Source organism: Phyllobates terribilis, unplaced genomic scaffold (genome assembly GCF_046119375.1).
Source record: "Phyllobates terribilis strain yellow unplaced genomic scaffold, ASM4611937v1 Scaffold_29__1_contigs__length_15306474, whole genome shotgun sequence".
In the NCBI taxonomy this organism is placed as follows: Eukaryota; Metazoa; Chordata; class Amphibia; order Anura; family Dendrobatidae; genus Phyllobates; species Phyllobates terribilis.
The window spans coordinates 5818277-5840817 of NW_027362789.1; the positions used below are offsets into that span (position 1 = coordinate 5818277).

The 22541-nt window shown below is 45.6% G+C and overlaps 1 protein-coding gene across 1 annotated transcript in view; it reads right to left on the bottom strand.

Moving 5' to 3' along the window:
* The window catches only part of LOC141178688 (gastrula zinc finger protein XlCGF66.1-like), a 47075-nt gene continuing 24534 nt past the window's right edge, over nucleotides 1-22541 (bottom strand). Inside the window, exons 3-6 of the mRNA XM_073660574.1 lie at nucleotides 722-871; nucleotides 413-592; nucleotides 206-329; nucleotides 1-122 (exon numbers count right to left, since the gene is read on the bottom strand). Of these exons, the coding sequence (XP_073516675.1) occupies nucleotides 1-122; nucleotides 206-329; nucleotides 413-592; nucleotides 722-799 (504 nt within the window). The 5' untranslated portion in view covers nucleotides 800-871. The remainder of the gene's footprint in view (nucleotides 123-205; nucleotides 330-412; nucleotides 593-721; nucleotides 872-22541) is intronic.

The window sequence follows — 22541 nt, forward strand, 5'->3', positions numbered from 1 at the left end:
TCATGACACCTTCTCTCCATCTACCTGATGATCCTGAGGAATATTGGGATCTTCTTGTTTACAGTCCTGTGGAAGAAGAGGACGGGGACATCTCTCTGGTGTTGTCCTCTTACTGGATAGATCTGGAGGAAACGCATACAGGGACTGAATTTATTCTTTACATATAGATAATTATAGGCGGTGTGTATTTAGTCCAGTCTATTACCTGGAGATGTGAGGGGCTGGGGAACCTCCATCATGACGTCCTTGTACAAATCTTTGTGTCCTTCTAAATACTCCCACTCCTCCATGGAGAAATAGACTGTGACATCCTGACACCTTATAGGAACCTGACACATACAATGATACAGTCATCCCCCTGATCCCTTCATAGCGTTACTGTATAATGTCCCAGCATTCCCAGCAGTGTCACCTCTCCAGTCAGCAGCTCAATCATCTTGTAGATGAGTTCTAGGATCTTCTGGTCATTGATGTCCTCATATATCAGGGGGTGAGGTGGAGGTCCTGTGATTGGACTCAGGGGTCTTCCCCATCCCTCAGTCACAGGGTCCTGACAGTGCTCACTAGAGGTCTTCTTCACTACTGTGTAATCCTGGTTATGGAGAGACACATTAATAAATCTCACTACAGACATTTCCAGAGTCCTCACCTCTCCAGTTCTGTCCATCTGTTATTCCCATAGATAAGAATGATGTAATGTGACGTTATCAGAATCTCTCACCTCTCCAGTAAGCCGGAGGAGGATCTCTAGGGTGAGGTGTAATATTTTCTCAGCCATCTTGTCTCTGTCCATATTCATCTTTCATGGGTAAATCAGGAAAATTCTCTTATATAGAAGATATTCTCTGAGAGGATCCGATATTGTAGAGACCTGAGTGAGAAGTTGAGCAGATGTAACATCATAAAAAGCCTGTGTAATAATACAATTACTGGAGATAATAAGGGAAATATATGAGGAGATTTATTATTTTACAGTATCTAGTTTTCTTCTTTACATCTACTAATAAAACCTATATATTTAAGGCCACAGACAACAAGCAGTTTCTTCCTCAGAATCTGCAAGTGAATACCTTTCTCATAGACTCATCTTCCTTATTGCTAATTCTCATCTCATTTACCAACACTGGAATCGGCATTAGCAATACTGCAGGAGATATTGATTACATGTGACATGAGAAATAACTACTTCATGATGAAGACGAAATCTTCATCTTCTACTACGGCTCTATAAACGTATTTGGCCAGAGTCCGTCACTGACTACATCACCACCGGCCGTCTATATGTTTTCCGTCTTCACCGGACTGTCCTCTTCTATCATGTTAGATCTCAGGTCTGATTCACACCCAGAAGTTTGAGGCATTAATAAAAGCTTGTTTGTAAGAACACAAAGACAGGAGTTATTTGATAGCAAAGTTTCCATGTACAGTGTTTTATGGGGGTACAGTGTTTTATGGGGTTTATTTCTGGCCTTAGGCTTTCCTATAATACAAGAAAAACTCCATAAAAAGCAGATATTAAAATCAGAAAATAGGAGGAATGACCCAGCGTATCAGGATATAAACTTGAATAAAACATAGCTTTTATTGAGCCATTAAAAAATGCTGCTACCACCATAATAAGTCTTAGTGCACACAAGGATCACAGCTGTCTCGACCTATGCGTTTCGATGTGCAGTCTTAATCATGGTCTGTCTGAACTGTGGACTAGTGAGCATATAAAGGTAGGTTGTAATTAAAGATAATAGTTATGTGCTCACTAGTCTCTGTGGTCAGTATGATTAGCATAGACAAAAGGGAAATAAAAACGTTAGTGACACATATTACCCTCTAAAATTAATATCATTGACATGTAGAAAAAATAAAAATATTTGTGATTCAAATATAGAATAAATATAAAAACTAGCGAGTTCAAACCCTGATACGATGGATCGTTCCTCCTATTTTCCGATTCATGAACCAGGCTGCCCTGGCTGGATACGAGCGAGACTGAGACTGCACTGTCATGGTACATCGTTTTCCCTGTCCTGCATTTCTGTATAAAATGTCATGATGTGATGTAAATACCCATGCTCTTTCCCAGATATTTGTTCCTCAACCATAATTTAACTTGGGCTTGTGTCAACACCGCTAGAGGACTCCCCTTTGTCTCTTAAGCAGGGGGAGAACTCTCAGTACACATCTTTATAGACACATCGGAGCCATGCCATGGACTAAACCATCGACTAGGAGGGGGGAAACCTCTCCTCCCCTACCCTTGGGCTGTTCCCGGTAGCCCAAGACAATGGACTTATGCGTGACCAGTGTTGTGTTGGGTGATCTCTGGAGGAAGAAGTGTGGGGGCTCTTAGCTGCGGCAAGACCTCACGCCCGTCGGTGATTGTGGACTTATTATGAACCTTAGGAATAACATGGATTTTTGATTTGGTATGCTGCCTGCCTTAATAAATCCCGTTGGATCGTTCTTAGTCCGGTGGTCTCTTCTTGCTCTGCCGCATACCCCGTCACAAACTGGTTGGCAGCGGTGGGATCAGAGCAGAAGGAATGGAGGACAACGGCCCATCAACTGCTGGAACCAGAGCCTCAGAGTACAAGAACTGAACTGTGGTGAGCTTACAAACAAAGGCCCGTGAACTGGGGGTCAGCTACAAGGGACTCTCAAAGGAGCAGCTAACTGAGGCTTTGGAAGGAGTTCGCCTGCAAGAGGACGCTGAGGAAGCACCTCCACGGCCAATGGAGGAAAGGCGACAGGCAGAGGTAAATACCCAAAAAAGTCAGTGGGCTGTGTGGTACGAGGAGGAGATGGCAATGATGGGAGAGGAGGTCTCCATAGACTATAAGATGGAGGTCATGCGAGGAGCTAAGGAGATGGCATTGCTGGAGAGGCAGATAGCTTTGGAAGCAGCTAGAAGCGCCAGACAGACTGTAACCCCAGCACCCACCATGAGGGAACTCCCCAGAGTGTCCCGCAAAGATTTTAAGCCGTTCCAGGAGGCTGCAGGTGACATTGAGGGCTTCTTCCAGGACTTTGAGCTTCAGTGTCGATTAATGGAAGTCCCAGAAAGGGAGCGAATCTGACATCTGGTGGGGCTCTTAGAGGGTGGAGCTGCCGCAGCCTATAGAGCTATGGACCCTCAGGGGGACTGTGAGTATGCAGACATTAAACTGACTATTCTGGAACACTACGCTGTGACCCCAGACACTGATAGGACCCAGTTTCATACTTTGGCCTGTGATGAGGAGGTGTCCTTCAAGATGTATGCCCACAGACTCAAACAAATATGTCATCGCTGGCTGGAGGGAGAGGAGGCCTTAACTTGGGGAGCCTTCCTCCAGGTCATCTTGAAAGAGCAGTTTTACTTCAAGTGTCCCGCTGAGATCCGAGAATGGGTGCGTGAAAGGAGACCAGCCACGGTGGAGGAAGCTGCAGCTCTAGCGGATGAGGCTCTCACCATCAAGCCTCAATGGAAAAAATTACTACTCAGTGAGAAAAGAACTACCAGCACCCTGACGATGGCGGCCCCTGGTCCTTCGGCCTCCCATACTCACCATCCCAATAGACCATCCACTCATGGTGACCTTCGTGTGACTGTGCCTCGCATTACTCCTGCTCCGCCTTCGGGACTACGACGTGGAGGAAGAGTCCCAGAGCGCAGATGTTATAGATGTGGGCAGCCTGGGCATCTGCAATTCCAATGTCCAGGTGTTCGGAGGCAGGACAGCTACAGACCGCCTTTGCCGGTTCATTATCTACAGACACCCTCACCAGGAGAAGAGCTGGATTCAGTCCCTGACGACTTGCCAAGTGACTCCGATACCCTGGCTCCCATACCAGGAGTCTATGGGGTGCGAGCCCCAGCCACCTGTTCTTCTGACCGTCAGCACAAACATCTACAGGAGGTCGTGCTGGATGGCCAAAAGGTTGTCGGTTTCCGTGACACTGGGGCTTTTCTCACCATAGCCGATCCCAGCGTACTTCAGCCAGAAGCAATTCAAAAGGGACCAGGAATTGCCATTGAATTGGCTGGAGGCACCCAGAGATATATTCCAAGAGCGAGGGTGACCCTGGATTATGGCTTTGGGGCCAAACAATGCGTGGTCGGAGTGATGAGCGGCCTCCCCGCAGACGTTCTTTTAGGAAATGATGTGGGACATCTGCATTGCCACTTCGTCGGTGCGGTAACCAGAAGTCAAGCCAAGAGAGCAGCAGATGGGGACGCATACAACTCATCCATGGAAATGAGGCCACCAGAACCGCCGACACCGCCGGTGAGTGATTCTTCTTGTGGGGACAATGTGAGTGATACCTGGGATAGAGTTCAGTTTCGACAAGAGGTCGATACTGACCCCACCCTAGCTAGTTTTAGAGCACGAGCTGAGACAGGGCAGTTAGGGGAGAACAGGGAAAGGATTATCCGAGAAAATGGACTTTTGTATAGGTTACCAATGCTGCCTCCCCAGATAAGCCCTGGACTTGTAACAAACAGATGATTGTTACTCAGAAATACAGGATTCCCCTACTACACCTTGCTCATGATATCCCTACTGCTGGCCATCAAGGCAAAACCCGCACCGAGAGACGATTGACTCAAACCTTCTATTGGCCAGGGATTTCTCAGGCAGTGGCGCATTTCTGCCGAACTTGCGATATCTGTCAGGGTAGAGGGCGACCCGGAGATCACCCAAAGGCCCCTCTGCAACCACTCCCTATCATAGAAGAGCCATTTCAAAGAGTAGCTGTCGATATCATTGGGCCTCTAGCTAAGCCAAGTAGATCAGGAAAGCAGTACATTCTCACTGTTGTGGACTACGCCACCCGATATCCGGAAGCTGTGGCCTTGTCCAGTATTTCTGCAGCCAAGGTGGCCGAGGCCCTGGTTACCATTTTCACCAGAGTAGGATTTCCCAGTGAGATCTTGTCGGACCAAGGCTCCCAGTTCATGTCAGAACTAGTCCAGTGTCTGTGGCGCACCTGTGGAGTACGAGCGATTCGAACGACACCGTATCATCCACAAACAAATGGACTTTGCGAACGATTTAACGGCACTCTGAAGAATATGCTGAGGGCCTTCACGGACAGAGATTCAGACTGGGAGAAGTACCTACCCCATCTCTTATTTGCCTATCGGGAAGTTCCTCAGGAGTCCACCGGGTTTTCCTCCTTTGAACTCCTCTATGGAAGAAAGGTCCGAGGACCCTTAACTCTGCTCAATGAATACTGGGCGGGGCAAGTTGAAGATACAGGAGCCCCTGTTGTCCCTTATGTCCTAAAGCTGCGAGAAACCCTGGCTCAACTTGCTAGTTTCGCACAGAGTCATGTGCATATGGCTCAAACCCGACAGAAGACCTGGTATGACCGTAAAGCACGCTATTGGGAGTTTGTAGAAGGACAACCGGTCTTAATGATTATTCCCCATCCACAAAATAAACTGCAGACCATGTGGGAGGGTCCCTTCCGGGTTCTCAAGAAACTAAATGACACCAATTACCTTCTTGCTCTAGATGATCAGGGACTAAGACAAAAGACTGTCCATGTGAATATGATTAAGGAATACCACGACCAGAACCTTCCAATGATCGCAAGCTGTCGGCTAGCTTCAGAAGACGGTCCCGAGGAAGAGGACTCCCTACCAGATCTCGTGGAAGCCATGAGAGCCCCGTCCATTGTGGAACAGGTTCCTCTGGGAGATCACCTGGACCCCTTACAGAAAGACCAGATGCTGGGAGTGCTTCAACAGAGACAGGCTGCTTTCTCATCTCAACCAGGTCGAACCACCATCACCCAACATCATGTAGACACTCAGGGTATCCGTCCCATACAACAGGCTCCTTACCGGGTACCTGAATCAGTTCGAAACACCATGCAGCACGGACTAGAGGAGATGTTACAGCTGGGAGTAATCCAGGCCTCTCATAGCCCTTGGGCCTCTCCTGTGGTGTTAGTACCAAAGAAGGATGGGAGTACTCGATTTTGTGTGGACTACAGACGATTTAATGACCATACTGTCAGTGATCCTTACCCAATGCCCCGTATTGACGAACTTCTAGACCGAATGGCTGGATCCCGATATGTCACTACCATAGATCTCAGTAAGGGACACTGGCAAATTCCTCTGACGGAGGAAGGGAGAGGACGGTCCGCTTTTATAACCCCCTTTGGTCTGTATGAATTTCTAAGCATGCCTTATGGAATGAAAAATGCCCTGGCAACCTTCCAGAGAATTGTAGATCAGATCCTCCGGGGATGTGGGAACTTTGCTTGTGCCTACTTAGATGATATCGCCGTCTTCAGCAAGACGTGGGAGGAATATCTGAATCAAGTAGCCGTTATTCTTGACCTGATTCTTGCAGTTCGACCTGATAAATGTCAATTGGGGATGGGTGAAGTCCAGTACCTAGGGCATAGAGTAGGGGGAGGGAAGCTCCGTCCAGAACCTGCAAAAATCCAGGCTATTAGAGACTGGCCTGTACCCCAAACTAAGAAACAAGTTATGGCTTTTTTGGGCACTGCTAGCTACTACCGAAAATTTGTTTCTCATTTTAGCACTGTGGCCAAGCCTCTTACAGACCTGACCAAGAAAATGATGCCCAGGCTGGTAATCTGGACTCCAGCCTGTGAGGAGGCTTTTAACAGGCTGAAGGACGCCCTGGTCTGTGACCCTGTTCTGGCTGCTCCGGACTACAAGAGACGATTCATTGTGCAGACGGACGCCTCTGCTTATGGATTGGGAGCTGTAGTCAGCCAGGTGAATGCAGCGGGGGACGAGCACCCCGTCGCCTACCTCAGCAGGAAACTGCTGGACCGAGAAGTGGCCTATGCAACTGTAGAAAAAGAATGTCTGGCTATAGTGTGGGCCCTCCGGAAACTAAAGCCGTATCTGTATGGACGAGAATTCACTGTGGTTACTGATCACAATCCCCTCACTTGGCTGAACAGAGCCTCTGGGGACAATGGACACTTACTACGATGGAGCCTGGCTCTGCAACCCTATAACTTTACAGTACAGTATAGAAGAGGCAGCCAACACCAAAATGCAGATGGACTGTCCAGGCAGGAGGAGCCCTGAGTACGGTCAGCCCTGCCTGTGTGTACTTATCAAGTGACCTGTAGAGGTCCCTCGTACATAAACAAAATTGCAGGGGAAGGAATTGTCATGGTACATCGTTTTCCCTGTCCTGCATTTCTGTATAAAATGTCATGATGTGATGTAAATACCCATGCTCTTTCCCAGATATTTGTTCCTCAACCATAATTTAACTTGGGCTTGTGTCAACACCGCTAGAGGACTCCCCATTGTCTCTTAAGCAGGGGGAGAACTCTCAGTACACATCTTTATAGACACATCGGAGCCATGCCATGGACTAAACCATCGACTAGGAGGGGGGAAACCTCTGCTCCCCTACCCTTGGGCTGTTCCCGGTAGCCCAAGACAATGGACTTATGCGTAACCAGTGTTGTGTTGGGAGATCTCTGGAGGAAGAAGTGTGGGGGCTCTTAGCTGCGGCAAGACCTCATGCCCGTCGGTGATTGTGGACTTATTATGAACCTTAGGAATAACATGGATTTTTGATTTGGCATGCTGCCTGCCTTAATAAATCCCATTGGATCATTCTTAGTCCGGTGGTCTCTTCTTGCTCTGCCGCATACCCCGTCACATGCACCACACCCCAAAGGTCCCACACCGCTCCCGGCACATTAACTCCCTCAATAAGAAAATGCAAAAATATAATGTACCCATCAATAAATATTATGGATAATAAAAAAAAAAATCAATAGAAGTACACATATTTGGTATCGCTGCGTCCGGAACGACCTGACCTATAAAACTGTCCCACTAGTTAACCCCTTTAGTGAACACGGTAAAAAATAAAAATAAAAAAAATGAAGCAAAAAACAATGCTTTATCATCATACCGCCAAACAAAAAATGGAATAACACGCGATCAAAAAGACGAATATAAATAAAAATGGTACCGCTGAAAAGGTCATCTTGTCCCGCAAAAAACAAGCCGCCATACAGCTCCATCACCTGAAAAATAAAAAAGTTCTAGCTCTCAGAATAAAGCGATGCAAAAAAGTTTTTTTCTTTTAAAATAGCTTTCATTGTGTAAAAGCGCCAAAACATTAAAAAACTATATAAATGTGATATCGCTGTAACCGTACTGACCCGAAGAATAAAGCTACCTTATCAATTTTACCACATGCGGAACAGCATAAAAAAAAAACATAAAAATAATTCCGGAATTGCTGGTTTTTGTTTATTCTGCCTCCCAAGAATCGGAATAGAAAGCGATCAAAAAATGTCAAGTGCCTGAAAATGGCACCAATAAAAACGTCAACTTGTGCCGCAAAAAACAAGCCATCACATGACTCTGTCGGGCCAAAATATGGAAAAATGATAGCTCTCAAAATATGGTGATGCAAAAACTAGATTTTACAAAAAAATGCGTCTTTTAGTGTGTGACAGCTGTCAATAATAAAAACCCGATATGATTCTGGTATCGCTGTAATCGCACCGACCCGAAGAATAAAGTCGTCTAATCACCTATACCGCACGAGAAACGGCGTAAAAAATAAACTCTAGGGTTAGGGTTGTGATTAAGGTTGGGGTTAGGCTAGGGTTATGGTTGGGCTTGGGATTTTCTTCAAAAGTAAAAAAAAAAGAAGATGACGATATGTCGACTAGTGTTGAGCGCAAGTGTTTGCTACTTGAGTTTGCATCGGGTGCTCGGGTATGCACTGAGTATCGCGGGTGCTCGAGTGACATGCTCGAGTCTCCGCCCCATATGTTTCGTGGCCAAAAAAACCTTGCGGGGATTGCCTGCCATGCACGAGCAATCCCTGCATATTTTTTTGGGGTGCCTAATAACCGTGGAAACATGCGCGAGGGGACTCGAGCATGTCACTCGAGCACCCGTGATACATGGTGAATACCTGAGTACTCGATGCAAACTCAAGTAGCGAGCACTTGCACTCAAGACTAATGACAACTTATTCAATTTGATGACCTAATGTCATCAAATTCTGTGTCGTACCTCTGGGTTCAAAATGTTCACTATACCCCTTGATAAAAGCCTTGAGAGGTTTAGTTTCCAAAATGGGGTCAGTTGTGGGGGTTTTCCACTATTTAGGCACATCAAGGGCTCTCCAAACACGATATGGCGTCCACTCTCAATTCCAGCCAATTTTGCATTCAAAAAGTCACACAGTGCTCCTTCCCTTCTGAACTCTGCCGTGCGCCCAAACACTGCATTTTCCCCACATATGGGGTATTGGCGTACTCAGGAGAAATTGCACAACAACTTTTGGGGTCCATTTTCTCCTCTTACACTGGTGAAAATAAAAAAATTGGGGCGAAAACATCATTTTTGTGGAAAAAATGTGATTTTTTTTTTTTCACGACTCCATGTTATAAACTTCTGTAAAGCAATTGGGGGTTCAGGGTGCTCACCACACATCTAGATAAGTTCCCTGAGGGGTCTAGTTTCCAAAATGGTGTCACTTGTGGGGGGTTTAGGCGCATCAGGTGCTCTCTAAACGCAACATGGCGTCCGCTAATTATTCAAGCAAATTTTACAATCAAAAAGTCAAATGGCGCTCCTTCCCTTTCGAACCCTGCCGTGCGCCCAAACAGTGTTTTTTCCCCACGTATGGGGTATCTGCGTGACAAATTTTGGGGTCCATTTTTTCCTATTACCCCTGCAAAAATAAAAAAAATTGGGTCTAAAGTAACATTTTTGTGAAAAAAGTTAAATGTTCATTTTTTTTCTTCCACATTCCAAAAATTCCTGTGAAGCACCTGAAGGGTTAATAAAGTTCTTGAATGATGTTTTGAGCACCTTGAGGGGTGCAGTTTTTAGAATGGTGTCACTTTTGGGTATTTTCTGTAATAAAGGCCTCTCAAAGTGACTTCAAATGTGATGTGGTCCCTAAAAAAATGGTTTTGTAAATTTTGCTGGAAAAATGAGAAATCGCTGGTCAACTTTTAACCCCTATAGCCCCCTAATGAAAAAAAAATTTTGGTTCCAAAATTGTGCTGATGTAAAGTAGACATGTGGGAAATGTTATTTATTAACAATTTTGTGTGACATATCTCTCTGATTTAAGGGCATAAAAATTAAAATTTTGAAAATTGCAAAATTTTCGCCAAATTTCCATTTTTTCACAAATAAACGCAAGTGATATCGAAGAAATTTTAACTCAATCATGAAGTACAATATGTCACGAAAAAAAAACCTCAGAATCAGGGGGATCCATTGAAGCGTTGCAGAGTAATTACCTCATAAAGTGACAGTGGTCAGAATTGTAAAAATTGGGCCGGTCATTAACGTGCAAACCACCCTCGGGGGTAAAGTGGTTAAAACAAATGTTTAACATGTTAAAAAGTAACTGTTTTGAGCACCAGAACAGATGTAGACCGCAGGGATGGCACAGGTACGGCTGCTACACGAACCCAGGCAGTTTAACTACTTGCTGCTGTCAAATGCAAACATGGCATCTAAGAATGTTTGACAGAGTTCGGCTCAATGCCCCTCCTCCCCAAGTGCTCAATAGTATGGGGCTGCCTAGTTACTACAATATTTAAATGCCTAATAACGGTGTCTGGGCCTGGAATGTACGAAAGTCTATTAAGCAACGTCCAATAAGTTACTTTTTAACGCCTCCATACACATTGGACTAAAACACACGCTGCCAGGAAGAAGCAGGTGCGAAACGCACGTCGGGGCTTCCGCCTACCCAGTGGCTGCGACTATCCTAGGTACTATTCCTATACATATATCTATGCTCTTATAGATTTATATGGTAGTTTTTTTAACCCCTTCAACTTTTTAGCTGGTAAGTCTATTGCACGCAAGGCACTTTATGTATTTATTTATATGCCTATCTCTTCCGACAAGCCTACAAACTGCAGTAACCACCGCTCCACCACATTACTGCATGACCTCCTCTACCCCCACCTACTGTATCCTCACCCATCCCTTGTAGACTGTGAGCCCTCGCGGGCAGGGTCCTCGCTCCTCCTGTACCAGTCGCTGACTCGTTTTGTTAAGATTATGTAAATGTTTTTGCTATGAATATCCCTATCACATGTAAAGCGCCATGGAATAAATGGCGCTATAATAATAAATAATAATAATATGCTGTATTATAAGCATTTACTTATTAATATATACATATTCCTTATACATTTAATTCTGTTTTTTTGTTAAACTACTCTAGTAGTGCATGATCTATTGAACTGGTACCATTGTTGGTCTGATTAATTTTTAGATATTTCATTGCACTAGGAATATGTTGTAAGAGAACCACATGTTATATACTATCCACTTGGTGGCTACACTATAATTATTTATTAATTTTATATCACATGAATTTTTGTAATTGTGACATACTCAGGGGTACCATTTCTAATTTATACTGGGTGAGGAGTGACTCTCTCTTGTATCGCCTCTTGAATTTTAATATATTTTTGTCTTTGTAAAGTTCGATTCATAAACATTTACGTTTTACTCTATTGGATTTATATCATCTCTGTCTTTTTGGATTTCTGTAATTTGCAGTACCAATTTAATGTACCGGTATGTGGTCAAATATAAGCACATTAGACTAAAGTTGCATGAAAGCACTGATTTCAGGGGGTTTGGTTGACTATATAAAGTATTTGGGAGCCTCCTGACAGATGATGTCAGGGCAGAGACGGATCGGGGATCCTGAATTTCAGAGGCTAATGCGTTTGTTCTTCCTGTAGATAATCCTCCGCTAGAGTAGTCTGGAGGCGACCCTCTTACAGATCACAGGAAAGCTGGAATATTTGTGTGTATGGAGGAGTCGGGAAAGATAGCCGTCTGCCAAATGACCGTTCAGCCAACACTTATCTCATGTGTATGGGGCCGTTAGTATTACATGACAAGCAGTGATAATACATGGCACTACAGTAGTACAGTGCATTATCTGAGCAATCAGAGGCTTGTATGTTGTATGATCGCACAAAGGAGAGTGGTTTAACTCCTTAGTGACGGAGCCAATTTTGATCTTAATGACCAAGCCAAATTTTACAATTCTGACCAGTTCTGGAACACTTCAACGGATCCTACTAATTCAAAGATTGTTTTAGCGACATATTGTACTTCACGATAGTGGTAAAATTTATTCAATATGACTTAAATTTATTTGTGAAAAAAAATGGAAATTTGGTGAAAATTTTGCAATTTTCAAACTTTGAATTCTTATGCCCTTAAACCAGAGTTATGTCACATGCTTCACAAGAACTGAAGCAATGTGGAAGGAAAAAATAAACATTTAACTTTTTTCACATAAATTAAACTTCAGACCCAAATTTTTTTATTTTCACAAGGGTAATAATAGAAAATGGACCACAAAATTTGTGGTGCAATTTCTTCTGAGGATTCCGATATCCCATATGTGGGGGAAAACCACTGTCTAGGCACACGGCAGGGCTTGGAAGGGAAGGAACATTAGGTCGTCATACGGAAAATTTTAATTTTTTTTTCACGAAAATATTGTTTTAGCCCCAAATTTGTAATTTTCACAATGGATAATAGGTAAAATGGACACCATAATTTGTTACGCAATTTCTCCCGAACGCGATGATACTGCATATGTGGTCAAAAATTTCTGTCTGGGCACATGACAGGGTTAGGAAAGGAAAGAGAACTATTTGTCTGGAATAAATTGTGAATGTGGCATTTGGAAAGCACCTGACATGCGAAAACAGCAGAAACACCCCCCCAGGTGACCCCATATTTGAAGCTTCACTGCCTTAGGAATTCATCTAGGGGAGTAGTGAGTATTTTGAACTCATAGGTGCCTCACAGAATTTTATAACACTGAAACATGGAAATATGCCGTTTTAGTGGTAAAAATATAATTATTGTATTTGCAATAAAAATTTTCAGGTACACAAGGGTTAATAGGTGAAACTGAACCCCAGAATTTATTGCACACTTTCTTCCGAACGCGGTGATGCCCTATATGTCGTCAGAAATTACTTTTAGGCCACACGTCAGGGCTGACAAGGAAGGAGCGCTATTTGGCTTTTGGAGCACAGATTTTGCTAGAATAGTTTACGGGCAACATTTTTGGAGCTCTGAAGGTGTTAGAACAGCAGAAAAACCCCAAAAGTAACCCCACTGTAGAAATTGCACCTCTCAACGAATTCATCTACGGCTGCAGTGACTATTTTGTAACATCCATGCCAGGCTTTTTTTCTGGAGAATTGCAAAACTGCCAGATTAGTGCCCACACATTGTGCCCACATACAGTGTAGTGCCCCCATACATTGTTCCCAGCTTGTGCTTCTGGCGATACGCAGCCCGTAAACTGTCAAGTGCTCTCTTCCCACTATAACAATGCCAAACATATGGCTGCTTATAGTGGTTTAGGCACAGTGGGGTTCAGAAGGAGGGACATTTGGATTTGGGAGAGCAGAATTCACTGAATTTAATTCGAGGGGGAAGAGAGACATGTCACTTTTCATTTGGTCTACCAGTAACGTGGGAACCCCATATAGTTTCAGTGACAGATGACGGACCCGAGTCTGATTTTGTTGGGGATAAATTAGGGGGTTTTATTGGTAACATTTTGGGACGCATAATATCTTTTGATCGCTTCCAGAATAAGGCTGGGATCACATTCTTGTGTTCAACGCTGAGCACTTACCGCAGGGTTTCCGTGTAAATTCCACAAAAATGAGATACAGGCGAAACCCCCAATAGACCCACCCACCATGACGACGCAGATGGAGACACTTTGGGCTCCATTTGGCATCTGCTCCGGTGGTCTCCATGTTTTTAGGCGTGCAAAGACCTGGGGTTGCCCACACTTGTGTGCTAAAAAGACGTCCTAAATAATGGGACACCCTGGATCAGAGACCAGTCCAAAGTGACTCCATCAGCCTCATAAGTAAGTGGGTCCGTCTGGGGTTTTGTCTGAATCACGGTATTGGGGAATTAACACGGAAACCTAGACGTAAGCTCTCAGTGGAGAGCGCAGGATAAATGTGAGTTAAGCTTTATTCCGATTTTTGTAAGGTAGAATGAACAAAGACAGCAGTACAAGAATAGTCCTTATTTTTATTTTTTCGCCGTTTTCCGTGTGGTAAAAGTGATAAGCCAGATTATTCTTCGGGTCGGTGCGATTACAGCGATACCAGATTTATATATACTGTATATTGTTAAAGCTTTTGCTGCCATCACACAGTAAAAATGTTTTTTTTTTTTTATAAAATACTAGGTTTTTTTGTCGCTATGTTATGCGTGATCCCACTGTACCATGAACCGAGGAGTGCCTGGAGGGCCGTAACTAAGTATCAACCCGATCCGACCAAGGTCGCACGGCGGCTAACGACTCCGTGAACCAAGGAGGAACCGAGCAGAGGGACCAGGTGCGACTCTAGGTCAGACCCCGATCACAGCTGTTGACCCACACCGGGGAATGCAGGAATGGGCAGGTTAGGCTGGCAGGCAGACAGGTGGGCACTGGCAGGCACAGCTGGAGGGCAGACGGGAAGATACTGGCAAGCACGGCTGGTATGCAGACAGGGGGGTACTGGCGAGCACGGCTAGAGTGCAGACAGGGAGGCACTAGCAGGTTGGAGCCCAGGCTGGATAGAGGCCAGTACAGACTGGGATACTGGAGCAGAGCCGCAGTTGCGGTAGACAGGTAGAGCAGAGAGGAACCGCCGGAGCGGTGAGCTAGGCAGAGCAGAGGAGATCCGCCGGAGCGGTGAGCAAAGCAGAGCAGAGCGAAACCGCAGGTGCGGTGAACAAGGCAGAGCAGAGAGAAGCCGCCGGAGCGCTGGGTAAGTCAGAGCAGAGAGAAGCCGCCGGAGCGGCGGGCAAGTCAGAGCAGAGAGAAACCGCCGGAGCGGCGGGCAAGTCAGAGCAGAGAGAAACCGCCGGAGCGGCGGGCAAGTCAGAGCAGAGAGAAACCGCCGGAGCGGCGGGCAAGTCAGAGCAGAGAGAAACCGCCGGAGCGGTGGGCAAGTCAGAGCAGAGAGAAACCGCCGAAGCGGTGGGCAAGTCAGAGCAGAGAGAAACCGCCGGAGCGGTGAGCAAGTCAGAGCAGAGAGAAACCGCCGGAGCGGTGGGCAAGTCAGAGCAGAGAGAAACCGCCGGAGCGGTGGGCAAGTCAGAGCAGAGAGAAACCGCCGGAGCGGTGGGCAAGTCAGAGCAGAGAGAAACCGCCGGAGCGGTGGGCAAGTCAGAGCAGAGAGAAACCGCCGGAGCGGTGAGCAAAGCAGAGCAGAGCGAAACCGCAGGTGCGGTGAACAAGGCAGAGCAGAGAGAAGCCGCCGGAGCGGTGGGTAAGTCAGAGCAGAGAGAAGCCGGCGGAGCGGCGGGCAAGTCAGAGCAGAGAGAAGCCGCCGGAGCGGCGGGCAAGTCAGAGCAGAGAGAAGCCGCCGGAGCGGCGGGCAAGTCAGAGCAGAGAGAAGCCGCCGGAGAGGCGGGCAAGTCAGAGCAGAGAGAAGCCGCCGGAGCGGCGGGCAAGTCAGAGCAGAGAGAAGCCGCCGGAGCGGCGGGCAAGTCAGAGCAGAGAGAAGCCGCCGGAGCGGCGGGCAAGTCAGAGCAGAGAGAAGCCGCCGGAGCGGCGGGCAAGTCAGAGCAGAGAGAAGCCGCCGGAGCGGTGGGTAAGTCAGAGCAGAGAGAAACCGCCGGAGCGGTGGGCAAGTCAGAGCGGCGCGAAACCGCAAGTGCGGTGGACAAGGCAGAGAGGACAGGGCTCTGTTCACATGGAACAGACTGGAAAATACAGGAAGATACGGAGGAAGGGAAAAGGGACAAGCAGAACCAGATACACACAAGGTACTTGCTAGGAAGTAGCGAGTGGACACAAAACTCACAAACAGAAGTACAGAGACAACGAGTAGGAGTTAGGTGCAGGGTCAGACAATGCAGGAAGAGGGAAGGTACGGACATAGAGAAAAACAGATAACAGGCTAAGGTACAGTTCAGACAGGAACTGCTACTGCAAGAGATACAGGAGAAAGTCTGGGTATACGGCCCCCAGAATGGCGGACAAACAGGCTAGGGTACAGTTCAGACAGGAACTGCTACTGCAAGAGATACAAGAGCAAGTCTGGGTATACGGCCCCCAGAATGGCGGACAAACAGGCTAGGGTACAGTTCAGACAGGAACTGCTACTGCAAGAGATACAAGAGCAAGTCTGGGTATACGGCCTCCAGAATGGCGGACAAACAGGCTAGGGTACAGTTCAGACAGGAACTGCTACTGCAAGAGATACAAGAGCAAGTCTGGGTATACGGCCCCCAGAATGGAAGACAAACAGGCTAGGGTACAGTTCAGACAGGAACTGCTACTGCAAGAGATACAGGAGAAAGTCTGGGTATACGGCCCCCAGAATGGCGGACAAACAGGCTAGGGTACAGTTCAGACAGGAACTGCTACTGCAAGAGATACAGGAGTGAGTCTGGGAATACAGCTCCCAGAGTAGCGAAAACAGACTAGAAGACAGAGGTGACAGGACAGGACAGGACCTGGCAATACAGTATGCAAAGACAAACTGAGTGAAGGTGTTGCTCAGGCACCTCCTTCTGGGTAGACGGGGTTTAAATATCCAGTGACTGACAGCAATAGGCTGGAGACCCATTAGGGGTGTGCCCACAGCAGCTATAAGAATCAGGAAGTAACCAGGGGGCCGCTGCCCTAAGCAGACAGTCAAGAGGAAACCAGCATGATCTGGAATACTGTTTGCAGGCTGGACTGAAGGGTAAGATTGCGGTCTTGCATGGTGGGAGGTGGTGCACCATGCAACCATGCCGCCCGGGATGTTACAGCTATATTCTGAGAGCTGTAAATTTTATTTTTTTGCTGAATTAGCTATTTTAGGGCTAGTTTTTTGCAGTTTGGCGTTTTCACTTTTACCATTTTTTTACATCACTTTTTGATTGCTTTTAATTCACTTTTTTGTGAGTCAGTATGATGAAAAAGCAACGTTTTTGGCTTTTTTTTTATGGTGTTTGCCAAACGGAATAAATAATGTGCCAGTTTTATAGAGCAGGCCGTTCCGGACGCGGCGATACCAATTTTATGTGTACTTTTTTGTTTATTTTTGTTTTATTTTGTTTTATCAATAAAGCTGTGTTTTGAATGGCGAAACAGCTTTTTGTGACGTGTGCGTTTTTTTCTTTTTTCACTGTGGGACATGTATAATTTTTATTTTTATCACTGGTCTCATACACTGCAGTACTCATGTAGTGTAGTCAGCTTATAGCTGGATCTCAAAGGCCACCGTACCCTGGGGTCATCACATGACCTCAGGGTACCATTGTAACCATCGTGTTCGGCAATTTTCATCACGGGGGTCTCATGGTTACAAAGGGGGTCTTATGACCCCCTTGTAACAACTTAAATACTGCTGTCGCAATTGACAGCTGTATTTAAGGGTTTAAATCGGCCCTGATCGGTTGCAAAACCGTCCGGGGCCGATACTGCAGGGTGCCAGCTGTCACATACAGCTGACACCCACGCGAATTGCCACCGCCGGGTGGCAATATTCCTTTATTTCCAATTGCAGTTTTAAAACGGCAATGAGGGGATAAAGCCCCTTAACGACAGCCGTTTTAATGTGTATTGGCGTTCATTAAGGGGTTAAAACAAAAGTTCTAAAAGAGGTGCCTAAACAGTGGAAACATACCACAAGTGACACCATCTTGGAAACAAGACCGCTCAAGGAATATTTAGATGTGTGGTGAACACCTTGAACCCCAAGGTGCTTCACAGAAGTTTATAACGTAGAGCTGTGAAAATGAAATGTCTATTTTTTGCTACAAAAATTATCTTTTAGTCCCAAATTTTTTATTATCACAAGGGTAACACGAAAAAATGGACCTCAAAAGTTGTTGTGCAATTTCTCCTGAGTTCACCAATATACAATGCGTGGTCGAAAACTACCTTTGAGGCACAGTGCAAAACTCAGAAGGGAAGAAGCGCCAATTTGGAGTTCAAATTTTGCTGGAATGGTTTGAGTATGCCATGTCACATTGGCAGAGCCCCTGAGGTGCCAAAACAGCAGAATCCCCCATAAGTGACCCCATTTTACAAACTACACCTCTCAATTAATTCATCTAAGGGTGCAGTTATCATATTGACACCACAGGTATATCACAGAATTTTATACCATTGGGCAGTGAAGGAAAAAATAATTACATTTTTACCACAAATATTTTGTTTTAGCCCCAGATTTTACATTTTCGCATGGGGAAATTGGTAAAAAAAAAAAAATGGCACCAAAATGTGTCACACAATTTCTGCTGAACGTGGCAATACCTCATATGTGGCTGTACAGTACTGCTTAGCCACACAGTGAGACTCGGGAGGGACAGAGAGCTATTTGCCTGCTGGAGGGCAGATTGTCCTAAAATAGTTTGCGGACTCCATATACAGAGCCCCTAAGTGCTAGAAGGGCAGAATCCCCCCTCAAGTGACCCCATTTTGGAAATCATACCCCTGCCAAACATGTGGACGCTAAATGAGGTTAAGACACACTGCGGTGCTCAGAAGGGAGGTGGGATTTGGGAGCGCAGAATTTGCTGAATTTCTTTTGGCGAGGGGAGAGGGGCGAGAAGCCATTTCGCTTCTCCAGAGCCTTTGTACTACCAGTAACGTGGAAGCTCCCTATAATTCCATTAACACATGACGTACCTGAGTGGGGGCTTTTTATGTGAAGCTTTAATTGGGAATATTTTACATAACATTTTGGATCACATTTATCCAGCGCACTACGCTGAGCACTTACTTTGGGGTTTCCATCTAAATCTCAGAATGATGTGATTCAGATGAAATCCCCGAGAGATCCATTCACTATAATGAGATGAGGCAGCAGAGTTACTCTGGACTCCGTCTGGGGAATTACTGTATTTTTTTTCTATTCAGCATTGTCCTTTTCAGAGGTGCACAAAACTGTGGCTGACCGTGCTTTTATCTACGGCTAAAAAGAAGGACACCACCGAATCATAGGTCAGATGCCGTCCACAGTGCCGCCATCTGCCTCATTATAGGGAATCTTCCACTGGGGGTTCTGTCTTAATTAGTGTTGAGCGAGTATGTTCTGGTCCAAGTATGCTCGGGTCGAGCTCCGAGTATTTACAGCTGCTCGGTGATAAGGTTAAATCGCTCCCGTGTGCCTGATTTGCAACTGTTTGACAGCTTTATTACATGTGAGGAATGTGTAAGAAATAGACATTCCTTACATGTACTAAAACTGTCAAACAGTTGCAAATCATGCACACGGGAGCGATTCAACCATATCACCGAGCAGCTGTAAATACTCGGAGCTCGGCCCGAGCATACTCGGAGAAAGGGTTAATAGAACATACTCGCTCAACGCTAGTCTTAATCATTTATTTCAGAGATTTACACGGAAACCCCGGTGTAAACGCTCAGCGCAGAGCGCAGGATAAATGTGTGACTGAGCCTTACTGCGATCTTTGGGAGGCAGAATGAACAAATCAACAGCAGGTGAATAATTGGTTTTATTTATTTTTTACGCTGTTCCTTGTGCACTGCAAGTAGGCGACTTTATTCTTTGGTTGGTGCGATTACAGTGATACCAGACTTCTATTGGGTTTTATGATTGGCTGCTGTCACTCACTAGAAAAATGTTTTTGTTTTTTTTTGCAAAATCTAGTCTTTGCATTGCCATATTTTGAGAGCTATAATTTTTCCATATTTCTGCCGACAGAGTCGTGTTGGGGCTTGTTTTTTGGAGGGACAAGTTGACGTTTTTATTGGTACAATTTTCGGGAAAATTACATTTTTTGATTGCTTTCTATTCTGATTTTTGGGGAGGCAGAATGAACTAAAACCAGCAATTCAGGAATTGTTTTTTTTTGTCGTTACTTGTATGGTAAAATTGATAAGGCAGCTTTATTCTTCGGGTCAGTACAATTATAGCGATACCTCATTTATGTAATTTTTTTTATGTTTTTGCGCTTTTACATAATTATTTTTTCTATAAAAGTTTTTATCTCGACACCGCTGTGTGCTGAGAGCTGTAACTTTTTAATTTTTCGGCTGATGGAGCTGTATGGCAGCTTGATTTTTACAGGACAAGATGACGTTTTCAGCAATACCATTTTTATTTACATCTGTCTTTTTGATTGCGTTTTATTCCACTTTTTTCCAGCCGTAGGATGAAAAGGCTTTTACGCCATTCACTGAAGGGGTTAACTAGTGTGACACGGGTCATTCTGGACACGGCGATACCAAATATGTTTACTTTTTTTAACATAAAAATGTGTATTTATTAGTGTAATATATTTTACTATTATTTAACATTTTTTTTCAATTTTTTTTACTTAGTCCTGATATGGTACTTTCACTTTTTTCACAGGTATAATGTATTGCAATGCACTAGCATTGCAGTACATTATACCTTTGTAGAATACTTCTGAGACCATGATGTGAGGGGATAACCCATCCTCGTGCGCGAACTAGCACCTGGCCATGATGGGCTATCCCAGTCATTGAACGTAATGGTGTTAATCTCCTTTAATTAGATCTCTGGCCACTCAGGGCAAAGTTCTGTACCATCTAAGCAAGCCTCCTGGCCTGAGCTAAGGACCTCGCCCTGCTCTTTGTCTCTACTATGCTTCCTGTCTGAAATCCAGATTCACACTGCCATTATATCTTTGCTTTCCTTCAGAATGTACTATTTGATGTCTCCCTCCTACACACAACACCATATCAATTCAAGTCTGCAACCAGATGGACTGAATGTCTGTATTTCTCACTTACTTATCCCTCTCTGACTCATCACCAGGAAATTGTTCTCCTGTGTGCCCATATAGCTCAGAATGAGGGCTCCTAGACAGTATGATTTCCCCCACAATTACTGATCTAAAAAAAAAAAAACCACACACATTACTCAACCAACTCCGTTCCTGAGATGCGCTGCTCCGGTCTGTGCCGTGTGAGTACTGAGGCTCCATACTACAGGTGTGATGTAGTGACGCCATTGTGCCTGCAGTGCACGGAGCCTCAGACTCACAGGTGAAGGCTGAATGGGGGATCAGTGAGCTTTCGACTCAGATTCACTATTCTATTCACTGGTATCACCGTCATAGGAACGTGGATATCACTGAAATTGTGATGATGGGTAAGGAGAGTGTGCTCGGTGCTGAGTCATGGGCACCATAGCGGCCGCATGGGCTTCCGTTATGAATGATACGGCCCTGCTACCTATTGTGTGGTAAATATCTCATAGGTCCTGGGTTCATTAGTATCTGCACCAAGAATGGGGCTCAGTGAATATTCATTCATTAGCTGTGGGGTAGTCGGTGGGGTGGATGGTACCATGTTGTGTGTGTAAGGGGCAATACTGTGGGAACCCCCCCTAAAATAAAATATTAAACCCTTTTTAAATATACTAGATGGTGGCCCGATTCTAAAGCATCGGGTATTCTAGCATATGTCTCCCGACCCTACTTTATAATGCCCCATGCAGGAAGTCACATCCCCCATATATAATACCCCATGCATATAATACCCCATGCAGGATGTCACATCCCCCGTATATAATACCCCATGCAGGATGTCACATCCCCCCTATATAATGCCCCATGCAGGAAGTCACATCGCACTATAGTCCCCCATGCAGGATGTCACATCCCCCCCTATATAATATCCCATGCAGGATGTCACCTCTCCCCCATATAATGCCCCATGTAGGATGTCACCTCTCCCCCCATATAATGGCCCATGCAGGATGTCACCTCTCCCCCCATATAATGCCCCATGTAGGCTGTCACATCCCCCCTATAGGATGTCACCTCTCCCCCCCATATAATGCCCCATGCAGGATGTCACCTCTCCCCCATTTAGGATGTCACCTCTCCCCCCATATAATGGCCCATGCAGGATGTCACCTCTCCCCCATATAATGCCCCATGTAGGATGTCACCTCTCCCCCATATAATGCCCCATGTAGGATGTCACCTCGTCCCCATATAATGCCCCACGTAGGATGTCACCTCTTCCCCATATAATGCCCCATGTAGGATGTCACCTCTCCCCCCATATAATGGCCCATGCAGCATGTCACCTCAGCCCCAATATAATGCCCCATGTAGGATGTTACCTCTCCCCCCATATAATGGGGGATATTACCTCTCCCCCCATATAATGCCCCATGTAGGATGTCACCTCGTCCCCATATAATGCCCCATGTAGGATGTCACCTCGTCCCCATATAATGCGCCATGTAGGATGTCACCTCGTCCCCATATAATGCCCCATGTAGGATGTCACCTCTTCCCCATATAATGGCCCATGTAGGATGTCACCTCTTCCCCATATAATGGCCCATGTAGGATGTCACCTCTCCCCCCATATAATGGCCCATGCAGCATGTCACCTCTCCCCAATATAATGCCCCATGTAGGATGTTACCTCTCCCCCCATATAATGCCCCATGTAGGATGTTACCTCTCCCCCCATATAATGCCCCATGTAGGATGTCACCTCTCCCCCATATAATGGCCCATGCAGGATGTTACCTCTCCC